This window comes from Scomber japonicus, chromosome 7, assembly GCF_027409825.1.
Source record: "Scomber japonicus isolate fScoJap1 chromosome 7, fScoJap1.pri, whole genome shotgun sequence".
Taxonomy (NCBI): Eukaryota; Metazoa; Chordata; class Actinopteri; order Scombriformes; family Scombridae; genus Scomber; species Scomber japonicus.
Window position 1 is genome coordinate 35,884,695 of NC_070584.1, and position 20,080 is coordinate 35,904,774.

The following is a 20,080-nucleotide window of genomic DNA, read 5'->3' on the forward strand; positions in this document are numbered from 1 at the left end:
GTGGTCGCAAAGACTAGAAAGGAGCTATATAAGTACAGTCCATTTACCATTTACCATATATCAGCTGATTTGTGTTATTATAAAGTCATAGTTTATCATTTGGTGAACAAAAAAATGAAGTTAAATCAGTTTTTTCAGGCATAAAGAGAAATGAAAACTATTAGGAGAGTAATCTTGACTGTGGTTAGGATCATAACTCATAACTCATTCATGAAAGGGTTAAAATATTAAAATATTAAATCAAACAGAAGCATTTTATCATATTCTCAGGCAGGTTTATATAACATTAATAACTCTTTATAACTTAGATGTCTTATTATTGTCTTCATGTGTTAAAGAGCAGCTGCTTCCACCTTCTACCTTCAATCTGCTGAAGGGTTGCTATGGAAACGTAGATGATGAACAGCTGATGGAAAAAAGAAGAAGATTTTATTTTTTCTGATTTTATAAAAACACACTGATCAGATTTAAAGAGGAAAATACAAACAGGCTGAATCACCTGATACACACACACACACACATACACACACACACACACACACACACACACATACACACACACACACACACACACACACACACACACACACACACACACACACACATATATACACACACACACACACACTCACACATATACACACACTACTACACACACACACACATACACATATATATACACACACTACTACACACTCACACACACACACATACACACACATATATATACACACACACACACACACATACACACACACACACACACACACACACACACACACACACACACACACACACACACACACATATATACACACACACACACACACTCACACATATACACACACTACTACACACACACACACATACACATATATATACACACACTACTACACACTCACACACACACACACATATACACACACTCACACACACACACACACACACACACACACACACACACACACACCGTGCAGCTCTCCAGCAGGAAACAGAAACCGACGCTGGACTCAGATCTGCTTCATTTCAGAGCGAGCAGAGACTGAACCGGGACAAACCGGGACAGACCGGGACTGAGACCGAGCCGCTGCAGCGTCCCGGTGCGTCAGGCGGCGGCAGGTGTGTCCGGTGGAGCGGGTCTGTTGCCGGGGTAACGGGTCGGTTCTGCTGCTGGAGGACAAAACGTGACGTGAATCGAAGCGGATCGATGATCTGACAGCAGGAAGGGATCAGGTGAGATCTACTGATCTACTGTGCGCGCGTGCATGTGCGCGTGTGCGTGTGTGTGTGTGTGTGTGTGTGTGTGCTGCGGAGGTTTGAGCTTCTCTGCATCCTGTGACTCATTTATTGGACCGGAGCTCAGAGACCCGAACATTACCGAACATTACCGATCATTGGCCGCAGTGCTCGTGTCGGATAACTGCAGTCCTTCACACCGTTTACCTGTGTGTGCGCGCGCGTGTTTGTCCCTGCGTGTATGTGTGTGTATATGTGTGTGCGCGCGTGTATGTGTGTGTGTGCGCGCGTGCGTGTCTGCAGGATTCGTTGTGTCCATTGTAACATAGGCTACAGATGAGATCTGTGCTCTGATTGGTTGGATCTTAATTGGCAGCGGTTAGATTTGCAGGTTTGCAGATGTTGCTGCAGCTGGATGATGAAGATGATGATGAAGATGATGAAGATGATGAAGATTCAGGCTGCTGCAGTGACACTGAGCTGCTGGCTCTCATTAAAGGATCATTCAGCTGGTTTTCAGGCTGGTTCTGCATCATCAGCTGTTTTAAATATTACATCAGAATCAGATTTAATGTTTCAGATTAACGATCAATGATAAACTGTTTAATTATAAAAGGCTTCAGATAACATGAGCAGGATGTTTAACGTGTAATAATAAACTGCGTTATGTGTGAACGTCTTAACGCTGCAGCTCATTTTACATCCTGCTGCGGTCTACGGTGGCCCGGAGGCTCAAAATATAACAAGCTGTGAAACTCTTCATGAAGCTTGAGACACGTTTATAATATCATAAAACAACACGACACAAGCTCCACCTTCACCTGTCCTGCAGGCGGTGCGTTCAGGGTCCGCCTCCACCTTCACACCTGAATGCTGCAGGCGGTGCGTTCAGGGTCCGGCTCCACCTTCACACCTGAGTCCTGCAGGCGGTGCGTTCAGGGCCCGGCTCCACCTTCACCTCTCCTGCAGGCGGTGCGTTCAGGGTCCGCCTCCACCTTCACACCTGAGTCCTGCAGGCGGTGCGTTCAGGGCCCGGCTCCACCTTCACGCCTGAGTCCTGCAGGCGGTGCGTTCAGGGTCCGGCTCCACCTTCACGCCTGAGTCCTGCAGGCGGTGCGTTCAGGGTCCGGCTCCACCTTCACGCCTGAGTCCTGCAGGCGGTGCGTTCAGGGTCCGGCTCCACCTTCACACCTGAGTCCTGCAGGCGGTGCGTTCAGGGCCCGGCTCCACCTTCACACCTGAGTCCTGCAGGCGGTGCGTTCAGGGTCCGGCTCCACCTTCACACCTGAGTCCTGCAGGCGGTGCGTTCAGGGTCCGGCTCCACCTTCACGCCTGAGTCCTGCAGGCGGTGCGTTCAGGGTCCGGCTCCACCTTCACACCTGAATGCTGCAGGCGGTGCGTTCAGGGTCCGGCTCCACCTTCACACCTGAGTCCTGCAGGCGGTGCGTTTAGGGTCCGGCTCCACCTTCACACCTGAGTCCTGCAGGCGGTGCGTTTAGGGTCCGCCTCCACCACACCTGAGTCCTGCAGGCGGTGCGTTCAGGGCCCGGCTCCACCTTCACCTGTCCTGCAGGCGGTGCGTTCAGGGTCCGCCTCCACCACACCTGAGTCCTGCAGGCGGTGCGTTTAGGGTCCGGCTCCACCTTCACACCTGAGTCCTGCAGGCGGTGCGTTTAGGGTCCGCCTCCACCTTCACGCCTGAGTCCTGCAGGCGGTGCGTTCATGGTCCGGCTCCACCTTCACACCTGAGTCCTGCAGGCGGTGCGTTTAGGGTCCGCCTCCACCTTCACGCCTGAGTCCAGCAGGCGGTGCGTTCAGGGCCCGGCTCCACCTTCACACCTGAGTCCTGCAGGCGGTGCGTTCAGGGTCCGGCTCCACCACACCTGAATCCTGCAGGCGGTGCGTTCAGGGTCCGGCTCCACCACACCTGAGTCCTGCAGGCGGTGCGTTCAGGGTCCGGCTCCACCTTCACACCTGAGTCCTGCAGGCGGTGCGTTCAGGGCCCGGCTCCACCTTCACACCTGAGTCCTGCAGGCGGTGCGTTCAGGGTCCGGCTCCACCTTCACGCCTGAGTCCTGCAGGCGGTGCGTTCAGGGTCCGGCTCCACCTTCACACCTGAGTCCTGCAGGTGGTGCGTTCAGGGCCCGGCTCCGGCTCCACCTTCACGCCTGAGTCCTGCAGGCGGTGCGTTCAGGGTCCGGCTCCACCTTCACGCCTGAGTCCTGCAGGCGGTGCGTTCAGGGTCCGGCTCCACCTTCACGCCTGAATCTTGCAGGCGGTGCGTTCAGGGTCCGGCTCTACCTTAACACCTGAGTCCTGCAGGCGGTGCGTTCAGGGTCCGGCTCCGCGTCAACTATCACCAATAACTTCAGTATTTCATGAACATGATGATGATGTCATGTTTCCAGATGTTGAATTGATCGTCTGTGTGACAGATTTCATCTCAAATCAAAAAACTTCTTTAATTAATTCATAAATAAAAACTTTGTACAGGAAACAGATCAGAAATATTCAGTCACATGTTTCTGTGTGTGTGTGTGTGTGTGTGTGTGTGTGTGTGTGTGTGTGTGTGTTGCAGGATGATGATGAACTCGACAGAGAAGATGAAGAAGAAACCTCCGAAGGACAGTTTGACTCTGCTGCCATGTTTCTACTTTGTCGAGGTAAGAAGACACACACACACACACACACACACACACCCACACACCCACACACACCCACACACACACACACACACACACCCACACAGGTGATTGTCACATGGTGCCTGTGTGTGTGTGTGCAGCTGCCCATCGTGGCTTCTTCTATGGTGTCTCTGTACTACTTGGAGCTGGCCAACGTGCTGCAGCCGGCTCAGGTGGGCTTCCGTTGCCATGACCGCGACCTCAGCATGCCGTACGTCGACGGAGGAGACGAGCTCATCCCTCTGCTGATGCTGCTGAGCCTCGCCTTCGCTGGGCCCGCCGCCTCGGTAACCCACACACACACACACATACCTGTTTTACTACCTCGTGGGGACCCTGACTGGGGTCTAAAGGGTCTACAGACGTAATTTTAACTCCTAAATTCATCATAATTCAGTTTGAACAAAAAAATGACTTGAAATATCAAAAACTCACATAAATCTGAAACCTGAATGTTGCCCCCCCCGCCCCCCCGTTGGGACCCGTAATGCTAACGTCTATTAGCATACAGTTGACATCACTGTTAGCTACAGTACAATTCATATTCAGTATTTGAACAAATGTTGGATTGAAACCCAGGGGGCTAATCGCTAAGCTAACATGCTAATACGAAGCTAACATGCTAATATACACACTTACACACTTTGTCAGGAAAAGGTCCCCACACTGCAGTACCGTGTGTGACCTCTGGGGTTCACACACACAGTCAGGAAAACCAACCTTGTGGGGACCGGGCCTATCAGGAGGCTGTTTGCTATTGATTCCAATGCTCGTTACCATGGAAACCAGGAGTCGGTCCCCACAGGGTTGGTAATATGTTAGGTTTCGGTCCCCACCAGGATAGAAAAACACACACACACACATTATTGATCGTTTATTTACACATATAGAAACATTAGAACAGTAGTAATAATAATAATGAGGAGGTATATGAAGCAGAATAACAAACATAATTCCATCTTTCAGAGGATGAATATAAATAATAATCATCAGTCATGCATCTTTTCTTCTTCTAATCTTTTCTATGAGCAAGCATCACATCTCTGGTTAGTTCTGATGCTGTTCTTCATTCTGCAGCTTTCACTCCTCAGACCTCGCTGACACTGTGTGGGTTTTTCCTTCATATCGCCATGGAAACGGTTCTCAGTTCATCTGCTCGCCTCCTCTGATTGAACACAAATGTTTTCCTGTTTGAATAACTCTCTGCTCTGATTGGTCAGCTTCAGGATTTCAACATGTCGGAGCTGAATCACTCAATCTGAGATCTGAGCGTTGGCTTCGTGTTTCACTTCATTTACAAACACACAAAATCACTAAAAGCTGATTAAATATAATCTGTTCAATGTGGAAAACTGAGAGCTTTAGTGATGTGGGAGAAGTTCTCCTCCTGTTGGGGGGTTAGCTGGAGGCGGGGTGGGGTTAGACTGCTGGTGGAGGCGAGGTGGAGCGGGGTTAGACTGCTGGTGGAGGTGGGGAGGGGTTAGATTGCTGGTGGAGGTGGGGCGGGGTTAGACTGCTGGTGGAGGCGGGGTGGGGTTAGACTGCACCTCCTGACCGAGGGTGCGTTTGTTTCGTGTGTCAGATCATGCTGGTGGAGGTGGGGAGGGGTTAGACTGCTGGTGGAGGTGGGGAGGGGTTAGACTGCTGGTGGAGGTGGGGAGGGGTTGGCCTGCTGGTGGAGGTGGGGTGGGGTTAGACTGCTGGTGGAGGTGGGGAGGGGTTAGACTGCTGGTGGAGGTGGGGTGGGGTTAGACTGCTGGTGGAGGTGGGGTGGGGTTAGACTGCTGGTGGAGGTGGGGCGGGGTTAGACTGCTGGTGGAGGTGGGGTGGGGTTAGACTGCTGGTGGAGGTGGGGAGGGGTTTGACTGCTGGTGGAGGCGGGGTGGGGTTAGACTGCTGGTGGAGGTGGGGAGGGGTTTGACTGCTGGTGGAGGCGGGGTGGGGTTAGACTGCTGGTGGAGGTGGGGAGGGGTTAGACTGCTGGTGGAGGTGGGGAGGGGTTAGACTGCTGGTGGAGGTGGGGAGGGGTTAGACTGCTGGTGGAGCTGGGGAGGGGTTAGACTGCTGGTGGAGGTGGGGAGGGGTTAGACTGCTGGTGGAGGTGGGGTGGGGTTAGACTGCTGGTGGAGGTGGGGTGGGGTTAGACTGCTGGTGGAGGTGGGGTGGGGTTAGACTGCTGGTGGAGGTGGGGTGGGGTTAGACTGCTGGTGGAGGTGGGGAGGGGTTGGACTGCTGGTGGAGGTGGGGTGGGGTTAGACTGCTGGTGGAGGTGGGGCGGGGTTAGACTGTGGCTCCTGACTGAGGGTGCGTTTGTTTCGTGTGTAAGATCATGCTGGTGGAGGTGGGGAGGGGTTAGACTGCTGGTGGAGGTGGGGAGGGGTTAGGCTGCTGGTGGAGGCGGGGCGGGGTTAGACTGCTGGTGGAAGCGGGGAGGGGTTAGACTGCTGGTGGAGGTGGGGAGGGGTTAGACTGCTGGTGGAGGTGGGGAGGGGTTGAACTGCTGGTGGAGGTGGGGTGGGGCGGGGTTAGACTGCTGGTGGAGGTGGGGTGGGGTTAGACTGCTGGTGGAGGCGGGGTGGGGTTAGACTGCTGGTGGAGGTGGGAAGGGGTTAGACTGCTGGTGGAGGTGGGGAGGGGTTAGACTGCTGGTGGAGGTGGGGCGGGGTTAGACTGCTGGTGGAGGCGGGGTGGGGTTAGACTGCTGGTGGAGGTGGGGAGGGGTTAGACTGCTGGTGGAGGCTGGGAGGGGTTGGACTGCTGGTGGAGGTGGGGCAGGGTTAGACTGCTGATGGGGGTGGGTTAGACTGCTGGTGGAGGTGGGGTGGGGTTAGACTGTGGCTCCTGACTGAGGGTGCGTTTGTTTCGTGTGTCAGATCATGCTGGTGGAGGTGGGGTGGAGCGGGGTTAGACTGCTGGTGGAGGTGGGATGGGGTTAGACTGCTGGTGGAGGTGGGGCGGGGTTAGACTGCTGGTGGAGGCGGGGTGGGGTTAGACTGCGGCTCCTGACCAAGGGTGCGTTTGTTTCATGTGTTAGACTGTGCTGGTGGAGGTGGGATGGGGTTAGATTGCTGGTGGAGGCGAGGCGGGGTTAGACTACTGGTGGAGGTGGGGAGGGGTTAGACTGCTGGTGGAGGTGGGGAGGGGTTAGACTGCACCTCCTGACCGAGGGTGCGTTTGTTTCGTGTGTCAGATCATGCTGGTGGAGGTGGGGCGGGGTTAGACTACTGCTGGTGGAGGTGGGGAGGGGTTAGACTGCTGGTGGAGGTGGGGAGGGGTTAGACTGCTGGTGGAGGTGGGGCGGGGTTGGACTGCTGGTGGAGGTGGGGAGGGGTTAGACTATGGCTCCTGACTGAGGGTGCGTTTGTTTCGTGTGTCAGATCATGCTGGTGGAGGTGGGGTGGGGTTAGACTATGGCTCCTGACTGAGGGTGCGTTTGTTTCGTGTGTCAGATCATGCTGGTGGAGGTGGGGCGGGGTTAGACTGCTGGTGGAGGTGGGGTGGGGTTAGAGTATGGCTCCTGACTGAGGGTGCGTTTGTTTCGTGTGTCAGATCATGCTGGTGGAGGTGGGGAGGGGTTAGTGTATGGCTCCTGACTGAGGGTGCGTTTGTTTCGTGTGTCAGATCATGCTGGTGGAGGTGGGGTGGGGTTAGACTGCTGGTGGAGTCGAGGCGGGGTTAGACTGCTGGTGGAGGTGGGGCGGGGTTAGAGTATGGCTCCTGACTGAGGGTGCGTTTGTTTCGTGTGTCAGATCATGCTGGTGGAGGTGGGGAGGGGTTGGACTGCGGCTCCTGAGTGAGGGTGCGTTTGTTTCGTGTGTCAGATCATGCTGGTGGAGGTGGGGCGGGGTGGGGTTAGAGTATGGCTCCTGACTGAGGGTGCGTTTGTTTCGTGTGTCAGATCATGCTGGTGGAGGTGGGGTGGGGTTAGACTATGGCTCCTGACCGAGGGTGCGTTTGTTTCGTGTGTCAGATCATGCTGGTGGAGGGTTTGATTTACTGCCTGCAGTCCCACCTGAAGCTGCGTCGAGCCGAAGGAAGCATCAACGCCGGCGGCTGCAACTTCAACTCCTTCCTGCGGAGGACGGTGCGCTTCGTAGGTACGACTCCACCCGCTGCACCCGTTACACCCGCCGTACAGGTGTGTAGCTCCTCAGTGTTACCTGTGTCACGTGCGCTCTCTCTGCAGGCGTGCACGTGTTCGGCCTGTGTGTGACGGCGCTGGTCACTGACATCATCCAGCTGTCGACGGGTTACCACGCCCCCTTCTTCCTCACCGTCTGCAAACCGAACTACACCCAAACGTCCTGCGATAAAAACCCGTACATCACCAAGAACATCTGCTCCGGACAGGACAAGGACGCCATCATGGCCGCCAGGTGAGCTGCTGCTACTTCCTGTTACCTGTGTGTGTACCTGTGTATCTGATCACCTTCACTGATTTCTCTCCTTCTTCTGTCCCGACAGGAAAACGTTCCCTTCCCAGCATGCAACTCTGTCTGCCTTCGCCGCCGTGTACGTCTCTGTAAGTACCCCGTCCCCGTCCTCGTCTCTGATTGGTCTCTGAGCCTCTCTGAGTCCTCGTCTCTGATTGGTCTCTGAGCCTCTCTGAGTCCTCGTCTCTGATTGGTCTCTGAGCCTGTCTGAGTCCTCGTCTCTGATTGGTCTCTGAGCCTGTCTGAGTCCTCGTCTCTGATTGGTCTCTGAGCCTCTCTGAGTCCTCGTGTCTGATTGGTCTCTGAGCCTCTCTGAGTCCTCGTGTCTGATTGGTCTCTGAGCCTGTCTAAGTCCTCGTCTCTGATTGGTCTCCTTCTCTCCTCAGATGTATTTTAACTCGACGATCTCCGACAGCACCAAGCTGCTGAAGCCGGTCCTCGTGTTTGCGTTCGCCATCGCGGCGGCGCTGACGGGTCTGACCCAGATCACGCAGCATCGCAGTCATCCCATCGACGTCTACGTTGGTTTCCTGATCGGAGCGTTCATCGCCGCGTACCTGGTGAGGTGATGATGTCATCAGGTCACATTGAGTCTGTTGTGATGTCATACCTGAGAGAGCCAATCATCTCACAATTTTCTTCCTGCAGGCGTTTCACGCCGTGGCCAACTTCAGGTCCTCTGATGACATCATCGTGGCCCCGCCCCCTCCACCCCCGAAGGAGGATCCTCTGCGAGCGCTGACGGAGCGAGGACACGAGTCCGTCTACAACAAAGGCCCCGCCTCCGCCTCCGAGAGCAACGACGAGATAGCGGCGGCCCCGGCCCCCAGGGACCGGCTGGAGGGCCTGGGGCCCCTGCAGAGGGAGAAGACGTCCATGGGGAGCCTGAAGAGGGCCAGCGTGGACGTGGAGCTGCTGGCCCCCCGCAGCCCCATGGGGAAGGAGACCATGCTGACCTTCAGCAACACGCTGCCACGAGCCAGCATGAACGTTAACGGGGTTCTGGGGGCCAACGAGGGGCCCGAGGATCTGGTCCAGCCGGTCCAGCCGGTGCAGCCGGTCCAACCGGTGCAGCGGCGTCTGAAGGCGGTTCAGGTCCCGATGGACCCGCTGCGGTCGCAGCAGCTGGTGTCGGAGTGGAAGCAGAAGAGCATGGAGATGCGCGGCCTGAGCGTGCGGGACGAGGCGGACCACGAGGCCAGCGAGGACGGCTCGGAGGGGGGCTCAGTGGCGACGGACGACGGGGGGTCTCAGGCCCCCCTCTACCAGCCTGCAGTGCATTCTGGGAGGACTGCCTCCAACCGTAACCCTACTCCACCTCCGGGGGGCGCCAAAGCGGTGGCGACTCCCAGACCGCCTCAAATCCCTGAAGCAGGACCACCGCCGGTCTCCCCGAAGAGTGCGCTGACCCGTGCCAAGTGGCTCGCCATCCGAGAGAAGACCAGCGGGGACGGGTCGTCCCGCGCCGCCAACCAGCCGCGACTCATGCAGGTGATCGCCATGACGAAGCAGCAGGGCCTCCTCCCCTCCTCCTCCTCTGGGGAGCGGTCCTCTGAGACCACCTCAACCTGCTCCGGCTCCTCCTCCACCGACTCACCACATTACCGCCCGTCCGAGCAGGCGAGGCAGGGACCGGGTATCGTCACCGTGGACGCCCACGCCCCCCACCATCCTGTAGTCCAAGCCCCGCCCCCTCCACAAGTCCCGCCCCTGGCAGGAAACGGTAACCCCTGGGAGTGGGCAGGGTCTAACGGGGGCGACCCACGAGACACCTACGACCTGAACAGCCTCCACCGGGGCGACTCGGCGGCGCGTGGCAGCAGCTTCCGGCCGCACCGATCCGCCTCGCCGTGCGCCTCCCTGGAGCTGGACCCGGTCTCCGCCCCCCACGCACAGGCGGAGCTGTCGGCGGACGCACAGCGGAGGGAAATGGCCATGAGGCGCAAGACGGCGCTGGTTCTTTTGGATCGAGAGATTCGTAACCAGACTGAGCAGGAGAACTATTATAAGAGTCTGCAGGGTCGCCGGTTCAAGGACTAGTCTCACTCTCGCCTTACTTTGACTGACAGCAGCCGGACGGCCGGAGGAGCGTCTTCATTTACTGGACTTAGAGAGGAAAGGCTGACGCTCAGTGGCTCAACAGGAAACACAACAGATTATCTCAGCTTCAGAACTGCTGCTGCTCCTCATTACATCACCTGCAGGTTCACCTGGAAGTCTGCAGGAGTTTAAAGGAAACGTCACATCAAGTTTATTTATACAAATCCCAACAGAAGCTCCCTCAGGACCCTGATCACATAGAGACCCGACTAACCCAGTGTTCTAGTAGGTTCATAAGGTTCTATGAGCTGGGAGTGCAGTGTTCTAGTAGGTACATAAGGTTCTATGAGCTGGGAGCGCAGTGTTCTAGTAGGTTCTTAAGGTTCTATGAGCTGGGAGCACAGTGTTCTAGTAGGTTCATAAGGTTCTATGAGCTGGGAGCGCAGTGTTCTAGTAGGTTCATAAGGTTCTATGAGCTGGGAGCGCAGTGTTCTAGTAGGTTCATAAGGTTCTATGAGCTGGGAGCGCAGTGTTCTAGTAGGTTCATAAGGTTCTATGAGCTGGGAGCGCAGTGTTCTAGTAGGTTCATAAGGTTCTATGAGCTGGGAGCGCAGTGTTCTAGTAGGTTCATAAGGTTCTATGAGCTGGGAGTGCAGTGTTCTAGTAGGTACATAAGGTTCTATGAGCTGGGAGCGCAGTGTTCTAGTAGGTTCTTAAGGTTCTATGAGCTGGGAGCACAGTGTTCTAGTAGGTTCATAAGGTTCTATGAGCTGGGAGCGCAGTGTTCTAGTAGGTTCATAAGGTTCTATGAGCTGGGAGCGCAGTGTTCTAGTAGGTTCATAAGGTTCTATGAGCTGGGAGCGCAGTGTTCTAGTAGGTTCATAAGGTTCTATGAGCTGGGAGCGCAGTGTTCTAGTAGGTTCATAAGGTTCTATGAGCTGGGAGCACAGTGTTCTAGTAGGTTCATAAGGTTCTATGAGCTGGGAGCACAGTGTTCTAGTAGGTTCATAAGGTTCTATGAGCTGGGAGCGCAGTGTTCTAGTAGGTACATAAGGTTCTATGAGCTCTTTCAGATATGACTCTCTGCTTTAGAGATTTGACAGCTGTTCCTAAGAGGGCAGATCGGTGCTGTTGGGCAGGAAGTGATTAATTATTCATTTAGACTCTAATAGTTGAATTTTATCATTGAAGGATCTCATGAAGTCTTTACAGGGAAACATGGATCAGTAGTTAAAGCTGTTTTTTTCAGTGTGGTCAAAGTGCGATTTATTAAAAAGAACCAGAATTATCTTTTAACTTGATTAAATTGAAGTGATTAAAGACCGTGTAAAGTGAATTCAGACATTTTCTTCTAAACACATTAAATAGGTCATAAATGTATAAAAAGCATTTCAACCATTTAGATTTGAATTGTGGAGCTAGGATTAGCATAAACCCTCCCCTGCTACAGTCTACAGTTAGCCAGTTAGCTGAGTTAGCACTACTACTACTACAGTCTACAGTTAGCCAGTTAGCTGAGTTAGCCATCGAGTTAGCCGCCGAGCTAGCCGCCGAGTTAGCCGCGAGCTAGCAGCCGAGCTAGCAGCTAAGCTAGCAGCTGAGTTAGCAGCCGAAAGCTCTCAGATGTAGCGTCCATGTTTCTGGTAGAGGTGGTGACTTTGATTGACAGGTGACACTTGGTAGGGGGCGGGGCTTCAGCGTTTGGGAGCAGAGCTGAGTTTTACACAACTTTGAAGCCTAATTTCATATATTTGGTGATTTTTTTTAATCATTTAAATTTGGCAGGGTGGTTAACAACACACTTTTCTGTGGTATGTCAAACTCAGAACACATATTTATTCTGACTTTACACAGACTTTAAGCACAAAACCCACCGGACATTCATCTGGAGTTAAAATCAGTCTCATTTAGATCCAGTTAATTCAACACAGAACATTTATATTAAAAGTTCTGATGATTTCAACTTGATTTGAAGCTTCCTGTTAAACTCCTGCAGCTTTTATCCTCCGTCAGTGTGAACAGCCAGACAGGTGTGAGGGATCACCTGACACGTCACCTGACACATCACCTGACCTCTGCGTCGTTGAGCCACCGAGCTGAAAAAGCTTGATCGTTTCCATGGTGACGGTTCTCTGAAGTCAAAGAGTCATTCAGAAGCACAAACACCTGCAGCAGAGACACCTGTCCGTCACCTGCCTCAGGCCCCGCCTCCTCAGGTGGGTGTGGGGGGGAGGGGGAGGGGGGGGTCACTCTGATTGTATATTAACTGGACGAGTGTGTTGTTGCCTTTCTGTTGTGACCGCTCGGTTGCCATGGTGATTTTTAGCATGTTTGTTTGTGTGCTGCTCTCTGATTGGTCAAGATGTGTGTGTGCCTGTGTGTGTGTGTGTGTGTGTGTGTGTGTATGCATGTGTGCCTGTGTGTGTGTGTGTGTGTGTGTGCGTGTGTGTGTGTGTGCCTGTGTGTGCGCCTGTGTGTGCGTGCGTATGTGTGTGTGTGTGTGCGTGTGTGTGTGCCTGTGTGTGTGTGTGTGTGTGTGTGTGTGCGCCTGTGTGTGTGTGTGTGTGCGTGTGTGTGTGTGTGTATTCAGGATGTGAGATTAAATATTTATAAAGATATTCAGGATTTAAAGATTCGCTCCCTCATGAAGCTCCAGAGCCTGAAACGTCTGCTGTGTATAAAAATCATCAGTTGATCGAAATATTAAATATTATTTTTATTATTTTCTTTCTTTAACGTTTAACCGTCAGCAATAAAGACAGAAAGTTAGGGCTGTCAGCGTTAACGTGTTAATCGCGATTAGATTAATGCAATCCATAACAAGTTAATTTTTTTAATGGCATTTTAATGTTGCAAGCCTTTTTGTCCCTTCTACTCCCCCGTAGACGGCTCCTCTAGCTGTAGCGCTATGCTTTGAAGTGGCCTCCTGCAGTAAACCTACCGTGGCCAAGTTTCCTTCTTCCTCTTTTCCTTCCATCCTTCCTTCCTACCTTCCTCTCTCCCTTTCTCCCTTCCTCCTTGTCTTCTTTTCCTTCCTTCCTTCCTTCCCTCCCTCCGGTCTTCTCTTCTTTCTTATCCCTCTTTTCCTTCCTTCTGTCTGTCCTTCCTACCTTCCTTTCTCCCTTCCCCCTTGTCTTCTTTTCCTTCCTTCCTTCCTTCCTTCCGGTCTTCTCTTCCTACCATCTGTCTTCTCTTCCTTTCCTTCCTTCCTTCCTTCTTTCCTTCCTCCTTCCCTTCCCTCTGGTAGACGGCTCCTCTAGCTGTAGCGCTATGCTTTGAAGTGGCCTCCTGCAGTAAACCTACCGCGCTGATGGAAAGTAAGAGAGCTACTGGACTTTTGAACGGCTTGTTTAACTTTAAAACACTTCCAGACGCTTCAGTTGACAAGTCAAAAGTAAAATGCAACCTGTGTCAAACGGAGTTTAACTACCACCGGAGTACGTGGAGTTTGAGTTAGCACCTCCACGCTAAACACCCAGGTGCAGCCAAGCCAGCCTCAGCTCCACCAAAGGACCATTTTGGAGTGTGGGAGTCGCAGCAGAGCCGTGATTGATTCCCAGTTAAGACACTCTGGTAAGAAATGCTTTACATTATGGGCTTAAAACTGCCTTCAAATGGAAAATAACAGGATTTTAAACATGACATTCAAAACGTGATTAATCGCGATTAACTATGGAAACTGTGCGATTAATCTCGATTAAAAAATTAATCGTTTGACAGCCCTAATAAAGTTTAAACATTTCAGTTTTAAAGCAGCTTGTTTGGATCCGTTTTAAACACTGATTAAAGGACTAATTCTGATATTTTCACAATAAAAGCATGAATGAGTTTGAGGCAGCTGCAGCGCTGAGCTCTGGAACCTGATCAGGAAGCGGATCAATGAATCAGAAGTATTGATTAACGTGTCTGTGTGTCGTTGCATGTGTTTCATCTGAATGTGAAAACCATGAAGCATCATTTATCTGGAATCTGTAACATTTTGTGACTGAAGATGTTAAAAAGAAAAAAAACTGCTGCTATAAAAAAGAGTTGAGTGTGAAAGAAGAGAAGGAGGAGAAGAAGGATGCTGCATGCTCAAAGCTAATAAAACTTCTTCTTGATCTCTGGACTGGATTTATTTTACTTTTCACATTTACAGGTTTTCATATTTAGAGATTTATGATGTTGAGTTAAGCTTACAAGTTTACCCCGGTAGATGAGAGGGTAGCCTCCCTCCGCCTTCGGGTGGGGGGGCGGATCCTGACTGTTGTTTATGTCTATGGTCCAAACAGCAGCTCAGAGTATCCACCCTTCTTGGACTCCTTGGAGGGGGGGCTGGAGAGTCTCCCTCTGGGGATTCCCTCGTTCTGCTGGGGGACTTCAACGCCCATGTTGGCAGCGACAGTGAGACCTGGGGGGTAGTGATTGGGAGGAACGGCCCCCCCGATCTGAACCCGAGTGGTGTTCTGTTATTGGACTTCTGTGCTTGTCACAGATTGTCCATAACGAACTCCATGTTCAAGCATAAGGGGGTCCATGGCAGGCACTTGGCAGACCCAAACGTATTGTGAGGGTCTGCTGGGAACGTCTGGCAGAGTCTCCTGTCAGAGAGAGTTTCAACTCCCACCTCCGGGAGAGCTTCGACCATGTACCGGGGGAGGCGGGGGACATTGAGTCCGAGTGGGCCATGTTCCGTGCCTCCATTGTTAAGGCGGCTGACCAGAGCTGTGACCGTAAGGTGGTCGGTGCCTGTCGTGGTGGCGATCCTCGAACCCGCTGGTGGACACCGGCGGTGAGGGATGCCGTCAAGCTGAAGAAGGAGTCCTATAAGACCTTTTTGGCCTGTAGGACTCCGGAGGCAGCAGACAGGTACCGGCAGGCCAAGCGGAGCGCAGCTACGGCGGTCGCTGAGGCAAAAACCCGGACATGGGAGGAGTTCGGTGAGGCCATGGAAAAAGACTACCGGACTTCTTCTAAGAGATTCTCGACCACCATCCGGCGTCTCAGGAGGGGGAAGCAGTGCATCGTCAACACTGTGTACGGTGGGGGGGGGGGGGGGGGCTGCTGACCTCGACTCGGGACGTTGTGGATCGGTGGAAGGAATACTTCGAAGACCTCCTCAATGCCACCAACACGCCTTCCGGTAAGGAAGCAGGGCCGGGGGACTCGGGTGTGGGCTCTCCTATCTCTGGGGTGGAGGTCGCCAAGGTGGTTAAAAAGCTCCTCGGTGGCAGGGCCCCGGGGGTGGATGAGATCCGCCCCGAGTTCCTCAAGGCCCTGGATGTTGTGGGACTGTCATGGTTGACACGACTCTGCAGCATCGCGTGGACATCGGGGGCAGTGCCTCTGGATTGGCAGACTGGGGTGGTGGTCCCTCTTTTTAAGAAGGGGGACCGGAGGGTGTGTTCCAACTACAGGGGGATCACACTCCTCAGCCTCCCTGGTAAGGTCTATTCGGGGGTGCTGGAGAGGAGGGTCCGTCGGATAGTTGAACCTCGGATTCAGGAGGAGCAGTGTGGTTTTCGTCCAGGCCGTGGAACTGTGGACCAGCTCTACACCCTCTGCAGGATCCTTGAGGGTGCATGGGGCCCAACCAGTCCACATGTGTTTTGTGGACTTGGAGAAGGCATTCGACCGTGTCCCTCGGGGAGTCCTGTGGGGGGTTCTCCGGGAATACGGGGTATCGGACCCCCTGATACGGGCCGTCCGGTCCCTGTATGACCGGTGTCAGAGCTTGGTCCACATCGCCGGTAATAAGTGGGACTTGTTTCCAGTGAGGGTTGGACTCCGCCAGGGCTGCCCTTTGTCACCGATCCTGTTCATAATCTTTATGGACAGGATTTCTAGGCGCAGCCAGGGTGTGGAGGGGGTCCGGTTTGGTGACCTCAGGATTGGGTCACTGCTTTTTGCAGATGATGTGGTCCTGTTGGCTTCATCAGACCGTGACCTCCAACTCTCGCTGGATCGGTTCACAGCCGAGTGCGAAGCGGCCGGGATGAGAATCAGCACCTCCAAATCCGAGGCCATGGTCCTCAACAGGAAAAGGGTGGAGTGCACTCTTCGGGTCGGGGAAGAGATTCTGCCCCAAGTGGAGGAGTTCAAGTACCTCGGGGTCTTGTTCACAGTGAGGGAAGGATGGAGCGGGAGATCGACAGGCGGATCAGTGCGGCGTCTGCAGTAATGTGGACTCTGCACCGATCCGCCGTGGTGAAGAGAGAGCTGAGCCGAAAGGTTCCTACCCTCACCTCTGGTCATGAGCTTTGGGTTCCTACCCTCACCTCTGGTCATGAGCTTTGGGTTCCTACCCTCACCTCTGGTCATGAGCTTTGGGTCGTGACCCAAAGAACAAGATGGCGGGTACAAGCGGCTGAAATGAGCTTCCTCCGTAGGCTGGCTGGGCTCTCCCTTAGAGATAGGGTGAGAAGCTCAGTTATCCGGGAGGAGCTCGGAGTAGACCCGCTGCTCCTCCGCGTTGAGAGGAGCCAGATGAGGAGGCTCGGGCATCTAGTCAGGATGCCTCCCGGACGCCTCCCTGGTGAGGTGTTCAGGGCCCGTCCCACCGGTAGGAGACCCAGGACACGCTGGAGAGACTATGTCTCTCGGCTGGCCTGGGAACGCCTCGGGATCCCCCGGGAAGAGCTGGACGAAGTGGCTGGGGAGAGGGAAGTCTGGGCTTCCTGCTTAGGCTGCTGCCCCCCCGAGACCCGACCAGGATAAGAGGAAGAGGACGGTAACGGTACAAATTCTGTTCTTTTTTTATACAATTATATGTACAGTACACACACACACACACACACACACTTACACACACACGCACTCTAACACACACTCTAACACACACTCTAACACTCACACACACACACACAGAGGAACACACACACACACACACACACACACATACACATTCACACACACACACATATACACACACACACACACATACACACTAACACACACATATACATACGTTAGCCTATATTTATATACTGTATACACACTGTATATATATGTAGGAATGTGTGTGTGTGTGTGTGTGTGTGTGTGTGTGTGTGTGTGTGTCTGTGTGTGTGTGTGTGTGTGTGTGTGTGTGTGTGATGCAGAGATGAAGGAGTAAACCGTCCTGAGGTGATGAAGCTCGTCTGTCAGCTGATTTAAAACCTTTAATCTGAAGTTTAAAGAGCATCACATTCATTTCCTGCTTCACACATTCTTCATCATCCTCTTCATCCTCTTCATCATCCTCTTCATCATCCTCTTCATCTTCATCATCCTCTTCATCATTCAGCTTCCTGTTGTTGATCCCGGAGACGTCGGCTTAAACCGACCAATTAGTGCTCAGAGATTAAAGCAGAGAGATGATTGGAGGCAGAAACACTTTCACCTCTCAGCTGCATCATCTTCATCATCATCTTCACCTCTCAGCTTCCAGAAACTTTAAATATAACTGTGAACTCTGACTGAACCTGCAGCTCCTCATCTTCCTCATCCTCCTCATCATCTTCATCATCATGCTGCATCATCTTCCTCATCCTCCTCATCATCTTCATCATCATGCTGCATCATCTTCCTCATCCTCCTCATCATCTTCATCATCATGCTGCATCATCTTCCTCATCATGCTCCATCATCTTCCTCATCTTCCTCATCATGCTGCATCATCTTCCTCATCTTCCTCATCATCTTCATCATTACATCAGTAATGGATATCAACTTTTTCTATATTTTTATATCAGTTAAAAAGAGCTGAACTTTATTTAAGAACCAAGTTTCCTGATGGAGGAAATAAATAAGATGTAATATAAAATATAATATATAACATTCATAATATATATAATACTATATAATATATAATTTATAACATATAATATATATAATATACTTTATAATGTTTAATGTGTGAATAACATGAATATTTATATATAATCAGACATTTAGTCGTTCTTCCTTCTGGACGCTGAAGGAACTGAAACATGAATCATTGATGGATTCAGTTTGTCTGATCAGAAGATCACACACACACACACACACACACACACACACACACACACACACACACACACACACACACACACTGAGATACACACACACACACACCGCCTCGTGTCCTGCACCTTCAGGCTCATTATGCAGTTTCCACAGCAACAGTGTTGATGGTGATGTTGAGATAAGCGTTACAAGACACACACACACACACACACACACACTCACACTCACACACACTAACACACACACACACACACACACACACACACACACACACAGATCACACACACACACACACACACACACACACACTCACACACACTAACACACACACACACACTCACACACACTAACACACACACACACACACACACACACACAGAGACACACACACACAGATCACACACACAGATCACACACACAGATCACACACACACACTAACACACACACACACACACACACACACACACACTAACACTAACATACACACACACTAACACACACACACACACACACACACAACTCGCCCACTCGCTTGCTTTGTTTTCTCACACACACGTGTTTGTTTAACGGTACTTGTGAGGACTCTGATCAGTTTAACATCTTCCTCTCCTCTGACAGGGACCTGAACCTCAGACCCGATCAGACCTGATCAGACCCGATCAGACCCGATCAGACCCGGTCAGACCCGATCAGACCCGATCAGACCCGGTCAGACCCGGTCAGACCCGGTCAGACCCGGTCAGACCCGATCAGACCCGGTCATCCTGAGACTTTGTCCTCACTCTGCAGAGAGACAGGAACTCTCTGGTGCAGGTTTGAGCTCCTGCTTGTTGTTTGTGGGCGGAGGAGTTTATTTTTACATGTGATGATGTCACTGATGATGTCACTGATGTTAAACATGATGTCACTGATGTTAAACATGATGTCACTGATGTTAAACATGATGTCACTGATGTTAAACATGATGTCACTGATGTTAAACATGATGTCACTGATGTTTAACATGATGTCACTGATGTTAAACATGATGTCACTGATGTTAAACATGATGTCACTGATGTTAAACATGATGTCACTGATGTTTAACATGATGTCACTGATATTAAACATGATGTCACTGATGTTAAACATGATGTCACTGATGTTTAACATGATGTCACTGATGTTAAACATGATGTCACTGATGTTAAACATGATGTCACTGATGTTTAACATGATGTCACTGATGTTAAACATGATGTCACTGATGTTTAACATGATGTCACTGATGTTAAACATGATGTCACTGATGTTAAACATGATGTCACTGATGTTTAACATGATGTCACTGATGTTAAACATGATGTCACTGATGTTAAACATGATGTCACTGATGTTTAACATGATGTCACTGATGTTAAACATGATGTCACTGATGTTAAACATGATGTCACTGATGTTAAACATGATGTCACTGATGTTTAACATGATGTCACTGATGTTAAACATGATGTCACTGATGTTAAACATGATGTTAAACATGATGTCACTGATGTTAAACATGATGTCACTGATGTTAAACATGATGTCACTGATGTTAAACATGATGTCACTGATGTTTAACATGATGTTAAACATGATGTCACTGATGTTTAACATGATGTCACTGATGTTAAACATGATGTCACTGATGTTAAACATGATGTCACTGATGTTAAACATGATGTTAAACATGATGTCAC

The 20,080-nt window shown here is 51.6% G+C and overlaps 1 protein-coding gene across 1 annotated transcript; it reads left to right on the plus strand.

The window, feature by feature from the left end:
* Positions 1-3,614: 3,614 nt before the first annotated feature.
* Positions 3,615-10,393, plus strand: plppr3b (phospholipid phosphatase related 3b). Its single transcript, XM_053323128.1, has 8 exons — positions 3,615-3,631; positions 3,815-3,899; positions 4,022-4,207; positions 7,891-8,017; positions 8,107-8,296; positions 8,385-8,442; positions 8,740-8,913; positions 9,002-10,393. The coding sequence occupies exons 1-8, from the start codon at positions 3,615-3,617 to the stop codon at positions 10,391-10,393; spliced, it is 2,229 nt and encodes a 742-aa protein (XP_053179103.1).
* The last annotated feature ends 9,687 nt before the right edge of the window (positions 10,394-20,080 follow it).